The 14,351-nt window shown below is 53.7% G+C and overlaps 1 protein-coding gene across 1 annotated transcript; it reads left to right on the top strand.

Annotated features, from left to right (window-relative positions):
• Nucleotides 1-1,614: 1,614 nt before the first annotated feature.
• LOC107310736 (glycogen phosphorylase, brain form) lies at nucleotides 1,615-14,280 on the top strand. Its single transcript, XM_015856644.1, has 20 exons — nucleotides 1,615-1,953; nucleotides 2,870-2,971; nucleotides 4,589-4,667; nucleotides 5,272-5,375; nucleotides 5,694-5,825; nucleotides 7,569-7,680; nucleotides 8,041-8,123; nucleotides 8,973-9,116; nucleotides 9,466-9,558; nucleotides 9,683-9,829; nucleotides 9,945-10,108; nucleotides 10,455-10,569; nucleotides 11,010-11,111; nucleotides 11,224-11,371; nucleotides 11,561-11,619; nucleotides 11,831-11,972; nucleotides 12,187-12,394; nucleotides 12,634-12,768; nucleotides 12,897-12,963; nucleotides 13,222-14,280. Exons 1-20 carry the CDS (start codon nucleotides 1,711-1,713, stop codon nucleotides 13,372-13,374), a joined length of 2,532 nt encoding a protein of 843 aa, XP_015712130.1. The 5' UTR covers nucleotides 1,615-1,710; the 3' UTR covers nucleotides 13,375-14,280.
• Nucleotides 14,281-14,351: the final 71 nt, after the last annotated feature.

Raw genomic sequence — 14,351 nt, 5'->3', positions numbered from 1 at the left:
ATGCTGGAGTTTGTGCTGCCTTTGAGGAGGGGTAGGAGAAAGGTTGGAGGAGTGCCTGCTGCACTCCCAGTCTTTAAAGAGGCAGATTATATTTGACAGCTCTTCACTGTGTTTTAACAAGGAGAGATTATCCTTCTGGGCAGGGATAATATGACAGCAGGCTGTCACACCGTTCTGCTGATGGCCATAAGCTACCAACTCGAGCTGTTTAGCTGGGACCGCACAGAGGAGGCAAGCACATCCCAGACAAGTTGTCAGCAGACTATCAGAGGAAGCATGTTTGATGTTCACAGAGGCTTTTCTTCCCTCTGCAATGACCTGAGACTTGTGCTGAGGGAAAACCCTGTAAGTTTGCAGGCACACCTCGAGTCTTGGCTCTGAGCGTAGAGCGTGTTGTTCTGTCATGGGAGAAAGGGGTTGTCTGTCCCCTTCCTGCTGGGCTGACGGTGCCTGAGTGGTATATTGGTATGCACGTTCCTGTCACTGTGGCCGAGTGTCTTTGAGAGGAATGCAGGAGGTGACACTGCTAGATTCCAGCAGCCATGGATTCCCTCCAGCCTTGGCATGGGGTACTTGCCTGGTTTCAAATCTAGGTGGCAGCACGCTGAGATGGTGTATGAATGAAATCAAAGGACAGAAGGCAGGTATAAGGCTTTATAACTCTCATCCTATCTAGGCCAGCTGGTACCAAATTAGATTATACACCTTCAGCCTCCTGGAGAGACACTAAATGAACTGTGTACTCTTCTGTCTGGCCTTCTCCATGTGCTCTTAAGGAGGCTCTGCAGCTCCTGACTCTCACGCTGTGGTGTATCCACCCAATAACACAGAGGGATCTGAGCACTCCGAGTCGCTTTCAATACCCTTCTGCCTCAAATGGTGTTGTTCATCCCGAGCTGTCATACATGTAACCTCAGCATGAGGACAGTCTGAATTAACACTGGAAGAAGAGGGAAGTAAGTGTGTTATTTCTATTCTCTGTGGACAGGCTGTAAGAACTGATGAAGTGCTGCTGTGCAGGTGGCCGTCCCCTTGCAGCTCCTACACAGACTGCATCATTTAACCTATGTATGACACTCCACGTGTCTCTGCATTGTTTTAGGTGAGCCTCCGTGTCCATCCTGTTCTAACAGAGCAGCAAAGATGCTCTACGGGAAAGTGCATAAAGCTGAGGAAGTGAAGGACTTGGATTTTTATGCTTTCTCCTGCTATGGTGCTTGCTCAGCAGAGGTTGGTCTCATAGTGCCTATGATGGTCTCAAAGTACCTATATGCTTGTGTTCATTTCCATTGAGTTTAAATGATAGGTAGTGGAAGAAACGGCAGCAGCAATACGCGCTGTGATGCTGTGCTAAGCTCCGTGGGTACTGTGGTACACTGACCTCAAGCAGGTATTGATCGCTGTTGCATTTCTTTACAGAAGGGACTGGGGATGTGAGGCAGGATACAGGCAAAACTCCTGAACCATTAAGGATGTGGTGCAGAACCACGTCTAAGACCTTGCACGCGTCCTTCTGAACTACACTGTCGGTCGCGCTGAGCCAGCTGCAATGCACCACCGCATCCCCCGGCCCAGGGGCCGCCCCCAGCCCCGCTCCCCTCCTCCCCTCGAGGGGCAGCGCCGCGGTGGCCCCGCCCGGCAGGGGCGGAGCGGAGTCGCGGCGGCTGCGGAGCGGAGCGGAACGGAGCGGGCGGCCGGGACGGCGCGGGGATGGCGGCGCCGCTGAGCGATGGGGAGAGACGGAAGCAGATCAGCGTGCGGGGCATCGCGGGGCTGGGCGACGTGGCGGAGGTGCGCAAGAGCTTCAACCGCCACCTCCACTTCACGCTGGTGAAGGACCGCAACGTGGCCACCCCCCGCGATTACTTCTTCGCCTTGGCGCACACGGTGCGGGACCACCTGGTGGGACGCTGGATCCGCACCCAGCAGCACTACTACGAGCGGGACCCCAAGGTGAGCCGCGATGCGATGCGCTGTGCCGGCCCGTTCTTATGCAGGGTGAAAGGTGCTGGTTGGTCTGGCCGCATCGGGTGGGTTTGAAGCTTCCGTGTGAAGCTCTGAGTGCTCAGAGCAGCAGGTCAGCACTGACTTGCTCAGAATGCCGGACATCGAGCCCCTCTCCAAGCCCCCCTCACCACCAGGCGGATCCTCCCTGCTGAGAGATATGTCTGCCCGTGCCCCAGCCGGGATGGAGAACTGACGGCTCTCAGTGCTAAAAATGGGCCGTCCCCATGGCTCGGCTCGCTTATCTTCTCTCTGCTCAGAAAGAGTGAGAGCAGAGCTGGAAAATCACTAGCAGGAAGGGGGCTGGCCTGCTGCCCAGCACGGGGAGCCGCGGGTGGGGGTCCTCTGTTGTAGCAACGCCTGCTCAGCTTCATGCAGCGTGAGAAAACTGAAAGCCAGGGGTGCAGGCATCACCTCAGCTGAGCCATAGAGATAGGAGTCAGCATCCCAGATAATTCACGCCTGAAGTTAATTAGGGAAACACTCTGAACAGGCAACACGATTTTTCTATAGAAGGCTGTTGGCAGGGAGATGCGCGGCGGGGAGCTGGCTAACGTCCCGTGCAAAGCTCCTTCTGACAAACAAGCTGTGCTGTGTGTTGTTGGGAGCAGGAGCTGAGAGCCGTGCTGGGAAGGCATCCCTCATGGGGGAAGGCATCCCTAATGGGGGAAGGCATCCCTAATGGGGGAAGGCGTCCCTAATGGGGGAAGGCATCCCTAATGGGGGAAGCCTTTGGGCCTGATGATTATTTGAAGGGATCCCAGTGGAACCCTTTGGGTGCAACAGGTGACGAATAGGCTTCCTCGAGGCCAGATGGAGTGTGCTGTGTGTGTCACTGTGTAAGTGTCTTTCTTTGCCTCTCCAGCGTATTTATTACCTGTCCCTGGAGTTCTACATGGGCCGCACGCTGCAGAACACGATGGTGAACCTGGGCTTGCAGAATGCCTGTGATGAAGCCATTTATCAGGTGAAGTCTTGGGGTACTGCGGTCCCCCATGCAGAACTAGTCAAGCTTTTCCACATGGAGAATCTTTATTCCTCAGGGCTTCCTCCCAAGGGCGCTTTATTTTGACTAAACAAAGCAAGGCTTGGCTCTCTGTTAAGTGCTCTTCATGCTCCAAAGAAGGCCATGAAGGGCCTTATCACAGAATCAGTAGGGTTGTTAAGGACCTCTAAGGTCATCACATCATCCAGTCTGACCTTGGGGTGTCTTGAGAACTGGAGTATAATGTCCCTCAAACCACTCGTCCTGGGCTCCGCATCCAGAAAGCAGCTCCCAAACAACAGGAAATGCTCCGGTGCCAACAGCTCTGCACCATTAGGAGCAGTGATGGCTCATGGTGGGAGGTGCTGAGAGAGGCTGGGCCGGAAAGGAGAGCTGAAGCACAATGCCACCAAAGTGCATTTAAACGTGCAGGCACACAAGGCAGCGCAGCAGCACCGATGGAACAGCAAATCACCAGGGAGGAAGGAGGAGGGGAGAAATTGCTTGATTTAAAATAGCATCGGATGAGTTTAAACTGGCAAAAGCACGGGCTGTGCTGAGTACCACTGAGTCGATCACAAAAGCCAGCCCATGTTTACTTAGGCTTGCAGCCATTTCTGCAGCAGGACAAGTGACTTTTCTGACAGAATGTGAGTTTTGGGGCGTTATTTCCCCTGTGCCACAGACTGGTTCATGTTACACCTTCTAGTAGATGTTGGGCTGTCACCCTCCGACAATGAGATGCTCCCATTGCTGATGAAGTGCCTTGTCCAGCATGTTCCCTGCCAGGGGATGGGAAGGGACTCCCAAGGAGGGACCCGACACTTGGTCCGAGGTGTTGTGCCTCAGAGCATGGGCTGCTTTTATACAGGGAGATCCCTCATGTCCCTCTGTGAGGTGTTTTCCATGTGTTGATTTGTCCAGATGTGGCAGTGAAGGCTTCTCTTGCTGTAGCCTCCCAGTTGTAGAGGTCATGATGGCCAGCTCAGTTGGGAGGCCTTGCCCTCTGATAAGCGCTCTCACACTTATTAAGCTGAACTCAGCCCCCGGGGAGACTGCCAGCCTTTGTGTTGGAGAAGGGGAGCCCAAGAGGTGCAGAAGATGATACAACTCCTTCCACCCATGGACTCCAGCCCAGAAGCTTGGCATCCAGGTGGTCAGGATGTGGGAAAGCACAGAGCCTAACAGCAGCAATAACAGGCTGCAGAAATTGTCGTAACCTTTCTCAAGGTGGGGTGGGTGTAAGAAGAGGAGCGGTGCACGTAAGCAGGCAGTCCTTTGTGCATGGGGCTGGCCACCTGCCATCCCGTCTACAATGCAGAGTTCAGTGGGAGGGCCTTGCAACTTGAAGGGCTGCCAGGAGGCAAGTGTTTTGTTTGATGTTTCTAAGGAAACTTAGTTCATGGGAAGGCGATGTTTGATGATGAGCTGCATTGTTTTCCTGTTTAATTAGGGTGCCCGGGGATCAGAAGCTGAAGTTGTTTTGGAAGTAAAGGAGGGAAGGGGTTGCAGAGACAGAGCCCCGCATGGGTTGGTTTGGGATTTGTGTTTGTGGGGACTGGGTACTGACCTCATCTCCTGTGCATCTTTCCCCAACAGCTGGGTTTGGACTTGGAGGAACTGGAGGAAATTGAAGAAGATGCTGGGCTGGGAAACGGAGGCCTGGGCCGCCTGGCAGGTAACACAGGGAGAGGGGAGCCCCATCAGGAGCACACAAGGACCAAGGGCAGCCTGAGCTGTGCCTTCCTTGTGAGGTGTCACAGCTTCAGCTCTGCCTCACCTCCTGCACCCAGCCTGCCTGCTACAGCGGGACAGCACTCAGACCTTAGCCCATCTGCAGCCAGCATCTTAGAGGTGCTCTTGTGCCTGACATGCTGGGCTGTGGTTGAAAGGAGCCCCCTGAAGCCTTGCTCCACAGCTCCCTGTAAAACCTCTGACTTCGCAGAGGTGCCCCAGCAGCTCTCACGTAGGCAAATTGCTGCTTTAATCTGCCTGTCACAAGGGACTGCTGGAGACATGCTGCCTGACACAGAGGAGGCACCAGAGCTGATGCTTATCAGAGCTGCCCTGGGCTGATGGCTAGAAAAGTTTGCTTTGAACGAGACAGTAGTAATGCGGGGTGTGAGTTGGACATGCAGCTTAGCGCCAGCTGGGGGGGGTTCTCTGTCAGGTTCAGAAGTGCCCAGTAATGCTGCATTTGGGTGCACTTGGGCAGGCTGTCACACGATTGCAGGGAGCGAGGGGTGATGTTCCTGCAGTGTGACCATGCCCTGCTCTTCCAGCTTGCTTCCTGGACTCCATGGCCACACTGGGGCTGGCAGCGTACGGTTACGGCATCCGCTACGAGTTTGGTATATTCAATCAGAAGATCGTCGATGGCTGGCAGGTACATCAGCCAACTGAGGTCACCCCTTCCACTTCTATTCCCTGCTGCCATGGGCACCTGCAGACGTGGCCTGGCAAACCACATGTGGTGCCTTGGGCTGTCCGTGGCCTGCTCTGCTCATTTTAACCCTGTAGTGCCCAACAGGCAGCTGCTTCCAACCATATGTGCTGGCCCTATGGCTCCAGAAGTGACTGGTAGAGGATGAATGTGACTGGACAAATACCAGCACCTGGGGTGCTGCTGTGCCTGTGGGATCGAGGGCTTAAGTGAGGGCCTTCGCTTGGAGGCAGGAGACGTCACCACATTTGCCTGTTGCAGGTGGAGGAGGCTGATGACTGGTTACGTTATGGCAATCCCTGGGAGAAAGCCCGCCCAGAGTACATGATTCCTGTGCACTTCTATGGCCGCGTGGAGCACAGCCCTGAGGGCGTCAAGTGGGTGGACACTCAGGTAGGATGTCCAGGATAGCGTGGGGGTGGGGAGGAGTCTGTCCCCATGCTAACTGTGGTCAGGCTTTGCTTCTCTCCTGCTCCAGCTGAGTGTGCTGTGCTGCCTTTGCAATTTCATTTTCACTGCAGCAGCATTGAAGGGGAAATGAGGGACGGGGGGTGTTCAGTCACAGCCGTACATCCAGGTCCAGTTGGGTTGAACTACCCAGGGACATGCTGATTGGATCCTTGTGATTTCTGCTTTTCAAGTGTGCGTCCTACACTAAGCAGCAGCACCAGGACATTGAAGGTTTGGGATGATTTCTCTGGGGTGCGTTTGCATCAGCCACCCTTTGCATAGTAACTTCTGCTTTCACTGAGCCTTTCATTTAAGAGCATTCAGCAGTTTGGTTTCCAGTACTGAACACAAATCAGACCTTCCAGGGTAAATCCTTGCATCCAGTCTTGCATGGGTTTGTGCTGGAGGAGGGCCATATCCCTGTCTGCTCATTCAAACCCAGTGAGTCTGCAGGTGGTTCTGGTGCTGCAGCAGGTGGGTGTCAATCTCTCAGGGCAACCATGGAGCAATGCAGCGTGTGTTCGACTCCTGTAGTCAGAGCAAGTGCCTGTCTTTCCTGTGCTGGCCTGATGAGTAGAGTGCTGTCTGGAGAGGCTGGAGATGAGGTTTCAAGTCTCCAGTCTGCCCAGAGGCCTTATTCTGTGCTGCTGTGGAGAGCAAATGCTTCTCCAGACACCCACATTCTCCTGCCTCGGGCTGAGGCGAGGCAGTGTCGTAATTACAGAGGCAATGCTGTGCTTCAGGAGCCACGTGTGCTGCTGCTTCATGTGTTCCAGTCTTCCAGGCGAGGCAGGCAAGCTTTGAAGAGGAGTGGATTTATTAAAAGGATTGAAGAAGTTTCAGCGTCTCCTCTCTGAGCGCTGCCCTGGGTGGAGGAAGAACTTTGCCTCTGGGTGTTTTCCCCTTTCAAGCCCAGCACCGGGTGGGCGTTTCAGGGATCCCAAGCTGTGAGCTGGGAAATACTTCTGACAAGGAAGTGAGTTTTCAGCCAGTGCAAGTGAAGGAACAAACTGGAAAGGCTCAAAAAAGCTAAAGCTGCACTATCCAAATATAGCACCATACAGCTAACAGGATGCACGCCCTGGTCCCGTGGCTCAGACAGGGCAGGCTTTCTGCTTGCTTCCATGTTGGGAGCTGATAATATCAGCTTTGAGAGCCTGAGCTCTTGCTGCCTTTCTCCAGAGGGGGAGCGCTGCTGATGCCAGCACAAAGAAGCAGTTCAAGGTCAACGTGTTGATCTGCCTGGATTTTTCTGCCTTGTAAGCCCAGAGGGCTCCTGGGCAGGATTCAGGCTGTGGTGTGTATCCTGGCGTATTCCAGGTGCTCTACCCCAGCACAGTGACCAGCTGAGGATGCTCGCAGGGCTCTGGCAGATAGCTGAGAGGTGCTCCAGCTGGTATGAGAAAGTCAGCAGGCTGCTTGCAACTCTCTTTTGTTTAATTGATGAGCGTGTAACTCGTTTGCCAGGGAAGCTCCAACCTTTCCTGTTAATGCATTGCTAGTAGGTGCTGGAAGTGCCCTCAATAATAAATAAATCTGAAGTTCAGCAGCTGAGTTGTAGTGCAGGTGGGATCTCTAGCACAGTCAGTTATTGTCTGTGTCCTCTGGATACTAACAGGAGAGGTTTTCAACCATCTTCCAAGGCCATCATGCTGCTAACCAGAAGGAATTACTGTCCTTTTGCAGGTTGTCCTTGCTATGCCATATGACACGCCAGTGCCAGGATACAAGAACAACACTGTGAACACTATGAGGCTGTGGTCTGCAAAAGCACCCAATGACTTCAACCTCCAAGAGTGTAAGTGCTGTCCCATTTTGTCCATCTCTCCTGGCTGCCTCCAGAACTCAGCACTGAGCACACATCCATGGATTGCCTTTCTTTGCCTTCTCTGGCTGCTATCTGTCTTCAGTTTCCTCTGTCCTTCCCAGTCCATGCATCACGAGAAAATGTATGGATATAGATAACACCTTTGTCTTTTTCTTTCTCCTCTGTTCACTCAGGTTGCATTTACACACATGCCCATTCCCATTCATATTTCATTAATATCAGCCTTAATGTTCATGTTACAAACCCCTCTATGAGAAAAGAGGGGAAGCACGTTGTAGGGGACCTGCCTGTATCTACAGCTGCTGCAGTGCTGTATTTCTCTCCCTGCAGTCAATGTGGGTGACTACATCGAGGCGGTGCTGGACAGAAACCTGGCAGAAAACATATCCAGAGTCCTGTACCCAAATGACAACGTGAGTAACTCTTTTGCTTCTCTTTTCTGTTGCTTGGGATCGTCCTTCTGTAGTTTTGGCACATGAAAGCAAAGGAAAGATATGGCAACCTGTTGTTTATTGTTCTGCTTTGAGGGTTTTTAATGCAAAAGGTTGGCTCTGTAATTGTGAATGAACAGACAGCTCTGCTGGCTCCAGAGAGTCTCTGCTGTCTGACAGCATCTCAGAGCCTGCCCTTTATTACATAGCTGCTGTCTTCCTTCCTTCAGACTCAAGGCAGCTGCCAAATTACCTTTGTAAAAGTAAGATGTCATTTCATAGGGATCCATGAGAGGGCACTCGTTTCCAGCCCAGCTTAAGGGCTTTCTCACAAGGAATCATCCCAGGCTATGCCGTCATTGTGCAGCAGATCCAAAAGGAAAGAGCCCCCGATATCCAGCTGTGGAGTAGCATCTGTGCTGGAAGAGCTCGCCTGCATTTTACTCCCACACACTCATTTTTATTGCCATTTTGAAATAGACCAGAATGATGTGTGGCATGCACAGATGGCAGCTGCACCATATGGATGCACCATAGATGACATTGGCTTCTGGCTATTGCTGGGAGTCCAAAATCCTTGGTCCAAAAACCTTGTAAAGGGTCTTGCAGCAAGGAAAGGAGCTGTGCTTGGTCTGTCGGGTAGCACCGATGTGGCAGGTTCTGATGCCCTCTGGAGGCAGCTGAGAGGCAGCATGGGTTACATGTTCATTCAGCCTGACAAGATGCAGAACATGTAGGGGAAGCACATGAGATGGGAGCATCTCTGGGAGTTGGGCTGCCAACTATGGATGGCAGCTGCAGTGCTGATGTCTGTGCATCCTCCTCCATCAGTTCTTTGAGGGCAAGGAGCTGCGTCTGAAGCAGGAGTACTTTGTGGTGGCTGCGACGCTGCACGACATCATCCGACGCTTTAAGTCCTCCAAATTTGGCTGTCAAGACCCTGTGAGAACAAGCTTTGAAACCTTCCCAGACAAGGTGAGTCTGTGGGCAGAGAGAGCCCAACCAGACCCTCACGTTGTGAGGGAGGGCTCAGGACCAGGTGGGGGCAGGATTGGAAGTATGGGTTGGAACACAGAAATGATTTCTGGGCCCATTTTCCCAGGGTTGGGGGGAAGAAAGGGTACAGTTTGGAGCCAAGCTTGCAAAGATTGAGTAGCTCCAATTCTGGGAGCTCTGTCTGTTGCTGGGATGTGAGTAGGGTGGGTCTGTGAGCCTTAAGAAGATACTTGAGCCTCACCCCCAGCCTGAGCCCATGGGTGCCGTACTGGGGCACAGTCAGAGCCCTGGTGCTGCCAGATCTGAGCCCAGCAAGTCTGTGTTTCAGGTGGCTATACAGCTGAATGACACCCACCCTGCCCTGTCCATCCCAGAGCTCATGCGGATCCTGGTGGATGTGGAGAAGGTGGACTGGGACAAGGTAAGCAGAGTTGGAAGGCACATACCATCCTCATCAGGGCTGAGGGCTGCTGTCCCGTCCTTACAAAGGGCATTCTTCTCTTCCTGGCCTGGGCACATGCATGTTAATTGCTGTCTATACACAGGCCTGGGAGATCACAAAACAGACCTGTGCATACACCAACCACACCGTGCTGCCTGAAGCCCTGGAGCGCTGGCCAGTCTCCATGTTTGAAAAGCTGCTGCCACGTCACCTAGAGATCATCTATGCCCTCAACCAAATGCATCTGGATGTAAGAGACTGGGCTGGCCGTGGGCTGTGGGTCATGCTCCAGCTGTGTTTTAGGATGGGAACGTTCCAGCCTCTGCAGCTGGGTCACTGATGCCCCTGTCTCTTCCTGCCTGCAGCACGTGGCAGCTCTCTACCCAGGGGACATTGACCGTCTCCGAAGGATGTCAGTGATTGAGGAAGGAGACTGCAAGCGTATCAACATGGCACACCTCTGTGTGATCGGCTCTCACGCTGTCAATGGTGTGGCCCGCATCCACTCTGACATCGTGAAGAACACAGTGTGAGTTGGGGGACACCCGTGGTGTGCACAGACCTCCCCTCTCCACTCACTGAGCTCTGCCTGCAAGCGTGGGGTTCTGGCTGGGGCAGACTGGTATTAAGGCCTGCTTTGGTCGTGTGATAGAGAGAGCACCTTGTTAGAGTGCATACAGGGTCTAATTCATCTCCCTTCAGAGCTGCTGAAACCCTTTACAGCTGAGGAAGGGGTTAAGAGGCAGCATGGAGAGTTCTTGGTGGTACAGAGATCAGCAGATATTGCCCTGAGCCAGGAGCACATGTAGGGGAGCAGCTGAAGCTCTTAGGGGTGGGCAGTGGTTCAGTGCAGCCCCCACTCCCTGCTATTCCAGGTTCAAGGATTTCTATGAGCTGGAGCCAGAGAAATTTCAGAACAAGACAAACGGGATCACACCACGGCGATGGCTCCTGCTGTGCAACCCGGGACTGGCTGATGTTATTGCTGAGGTGAGGCACAAGTGTCTGGTGGGATCCCAGCTGTTCACTTCTGTGCACCTCCTTGTGTAGGCTGAGCAGAGGACGGGGCTGAGCCAGGCAGGTGTGAGCCAGGACAACCTGTAGGACCATACTGGTCGCATGGAGGTGTGAGGCTGGCTGAGCCTTAAGGTCTGTGCTGAGGGGCTGTACAGAGCTGCAGAAACTTGGGTTTGGCTCCCTTCTCTTGCAGTTGCAGCTCTTTGAGGAGGACTGGGTTGGGTTCTTGCAAGTTCCCCCGTGCCCTTGAGCTCCCTGGTGATGCAGGGAAGTCAACTTGCTGTACAAAATCCCCTTTTCCTGCCCAGCACATCTGCTCTTCCCAAGAGGACTGTGGTGTCTCTGTTGGGGTATTGTGGTTGTGGACAGTTGTCTAACAGGTGGGACATCCCTCCCTTGCTTTGTTCCTTCAGAAAATCGGGGAAGATTTTGTCACGGATCTGAGCCAGCTGAAGAAGCTCCTGGATTTCATCAACAACGAGACGTTCATCAGGGACGTGGCAAAAGTCAAGCAGGTAGTGGGGTGAGAGAGGAAGAAGGATAAAGGCAGCATGCTCCTACTAATAGCCAATGCTTGCTTCTGGTACCGGGGGCTCGTGCCTGCTCCTCATTCAATTTTCTTGCCAGGAGAACAAGTTGAAGTTCTCGGCCTACTTGGAAGAGCACTACAAGGTCAAAATCAACCCTTCGTCCATGTTCGATATTCAGGTCAAGAGAATCCATGAGTACAAGCGGCAGCTGCTGAACTGCCTGCATGCAATCACCCTCTATAACCGTAAGTCCTGTAGTCAAGGCAGGTCCCACACCAGCCCCTCGTGCTGTCTCAAGTAGTTCTGGGAGGTCTCTGGTTGGACACAGGATGGGTTTGCTGGGTCCATGTGGGTTGGGATCCCACCCCTGATGCAAGCAACGAGCTCCACCTGGTTTATCTTTACATCCATTGTGTTATGCCCTGCTCTTTCAGGTATCAGAAGTGACCCTTCCAAATCCTTTGTGCCCAGGACCATCATGATTGGAGGAAAGGTAAAAGTATTTTCCAGTCTTGGTGTTCATGTGGCTCAGCAGGGATGTGGGGTAGGGGCCGTCCCCTTCTGGGGCTGTTGTTGCACCCACGGTGGGTTAATCAGGATGGGGTTGTGCTGCTGATTCTCCATACAGTGAGGACCTGCACTAGCAGCACATGCTCTGCCTTCCTTAAAAAGCTTTCACCCTTCAACCTTCTGCTCTTCTTCAGGCAGCTCCTGGCTACCACATGGCCAAGATGATCATCAAACTCATCACATCCATCGGTGAGGTCGTCAACAACGATCCCTATGTGGGGGACAAGCTCAAGGTCATCTTCCTGGAGAACTATCGGGTGTCCCTGGCTGAGAAGGGTATGTCCTGGTATATGGAAGCAGGTCTCAGGAGCTGGGCACATCCAGCAGTCACGTGGTTGTGGCAGGGCTGGGCCTTTGCATCTGGTTCTGGGCTGTGGGCTGGGCTTGGGAGGTCAGTGGGCTTGCTAGCAGATGTGCAGAGTCCTGCTGTCCTGGGCACAGACTGTGGGAGCTGCAGCACGACAAGGCCAAACTCCCAGCTCTCTTGCAGTGATCCCGGCAGCAGACCTCTCCCAGCAGATCTCCACAGCCGGCACAGAGGCCTCGGGCACCGGGAACATGAAGTTCATGCTGAACGGGGCCCTCACCATTGGCACCATGGATGGGGCCAACGTGGAGATGGCTGAGGAGGCAGGCGAAGAAAACCTCTTCATCTTTGGCATGCGGGTGGAGGAAGTGGAAGCCTTGGATCGCCAAGGGTTAGTACCAGGGAGGGTGAAATGTGTGCCAGGGCCTGTCCTATGGGTACAGTGCTGAGCTCTGGCAGGGAGCCCCCAGCCCTGGAATGGGCAGTGACTGTTCTGACAAGGGTGCAGTCCTGGGCAGCTCGGCCAGTGAATAGGACACAAACCTGGGCACAGAGAGGCACTGTCCTTACCTGCCCTAGACACAGGGCAAGGCTCCAGTCAATACAGCCTGTCTCCACTTCCACGTGCAGGTACAATGCACGGGAGTACTATGAGCGCATACCGGAGCTGCGTCAAGCCATCGATCAGATCAGCAGTGGGTTTTTCTCCCCAAGAGATCCCGGTTGCTTCAGAGACGTTGTCAACATGCTCATGCACCACGACAGGTGAGTCCTGGTAACCATCCCATCCCCACAGTGGCTGCTCTTCCCTGTGGGCGATGTCTGTGCTGCACAGACCTGGAACCCTTCAGCAGGCACCCTCTAGCTTTAGTCTCTTGTGTTTTGGGTTCCAGGTTTAAGGTGTTTGCTGACTACGAAGCGTACATTAAATGCCAAGGCCAAGTGGATCAGCTGTTCATGGTAAGAGCTGCTCCCAGCCAAGGTAAAGATGGGGGTCACGGCCATGGCAGTGCAGGGGGGAGCCGAGGGAGCTGGATGTCCCTTCTTACACCACACAGCACTGTGGTGTGGGGCAGGGTGAGGCAGGTTTTGATATGGCAGCAGCTCCTCCTGCTGCATTTAAACCAGTGAAGGGTGCTTGGCTGGCACCCTGCGAGGCCGTGCTCCCCCAGAGCTGCATGGGAAACTGAGTGCTGCCATTGCCTCTCCTCTTCACAGGACCCCCGCGAGTGGACTAAGAAAGTTATCAGGAACATTGCGTGCTCGGGCAAGTTCTCCAGTGACAGAACCATCACAGAGTATGCAAAGGAGATCTGGGGTGTGGAGCCATCCGCCACTAAAATCCCCCCACCCAACCTGCCCCGGGATTGATGCGAGCACAGCGGGAAGGAGGGATGGATGTGTTCCCAGCACGGGAGGCCTGAGCTGCATTTCACCGCCAGCCAGACGGGCTCGGCTTTGCAGAACCAAGGCCTTTCCTCAGCAGGGCAGTAGGATGATGCCCTGAGGAGGAGCCCTGACTGAGCAACAGGAGCTGGGAGAGAGAAGGGACCCTGTGTTTGCACCCATATATCCAGCCTGCACGTGCTGCATATTGCTTCTAGTGAGACAACCACAGATCAGTCTTCCGCAACTGCGTTCCACGCTTAACAAGGGATTTCCAATTCAATCCTTCCATCCCTCTGCATGGAGCCTTGCTCAGCCTCCTTGCAGTGCAGGGTTATCTCGTATCCTCCACCAGGGGCCATGCCAGCCCAAAAGCAATCAGAGGGAGAGGCTGCTGCCCACCCTTCCAGTCACCTCTTGTCCCCATAATGCCTTGAGAAGGTGGGGTTGGATGTTCCATCAGCTGCCCCCAGCGTGGCTGCTGGTTCTGTACAGCGTGGTCCAAAAGGAGACGGATCAGCACTTGGGAACACAGAGCTTGCTGTAGCCTCCTCCTCCACCTACTAATTAAAAGCCCCGTAGCCAAACCACTTCAGGGATTATTTTTTTAATGTATTTTTATTTTTAGCATCCATGTGTGCATGGAGCAGGTTCTAGTTGTCACTGCCAGCTGGGCAGTTGGCCCCGCAGTGCCCTTAGGCCCCCAGTGGGGCTTTGGGCTCTCTAGGCACTCCTAGCCAATAGGTGAAAACATTATTACAGCTCTTGTGTCCCTCCACTGCTGGGTGATGCTGGTCAGTGGTGCCGGGGTCAGTTTAACACCTGTAGTGCAATGCAGTGCACCCATACTCCTGTGTGACACCAACTAATTAAAATGATGACCAAAATACCTGTTGGTTTGAGTCGGGGCTGATGTGCAACTACTCCTTGCTTGTGGTTTCAGGTTGGAACAGATCAATGCC

This window comes from Coturnix japonica, chromosome 3, assembly GCF_001577835.2.
Source record: "Coturnix japonica isolate 7356 chromosome 3, Coturnix japonica 2.1, whole genome shotgun sequence".
NCBI lineage: Eukaryota > Metazoa > Chordata > Aves > Galliformes > Phasianidae > Coturnix > Coturnix japonica.
Note: the sequence above shows the minus strand (reverse complement) of the source record. Positions and strands in the feature narration are given on the sequence as shown.

What these genes read in the sequence shown, in the direction of transcription:
- LOC107310736 (XM_015856644.1), top strand. Translation starts at nt 1,711, where the DNA reads ATGGCGGCGCCGCTGAGCGATGGGGAGAGACGGAAGCAGATCAGCGTG. An exon ending in TCAACCAAATGCATCTGGAT is followed by an intron (nt 9,830 to 9,944) that starts GTAAGAGACTGG and finishes TCCTGCCTGCAG; the next exon opens with CACGTGGCAGCTCTCTACCC. An exon ending in TGGCTGATGTTATTGCTGAG is followed by an intron (nt 10,570 to 11,009) that starts GTGAGGCACAAG and finishes TTGTTCCTTCAG; the next exon opens with AAAATCGGGGAAGATTTTGT.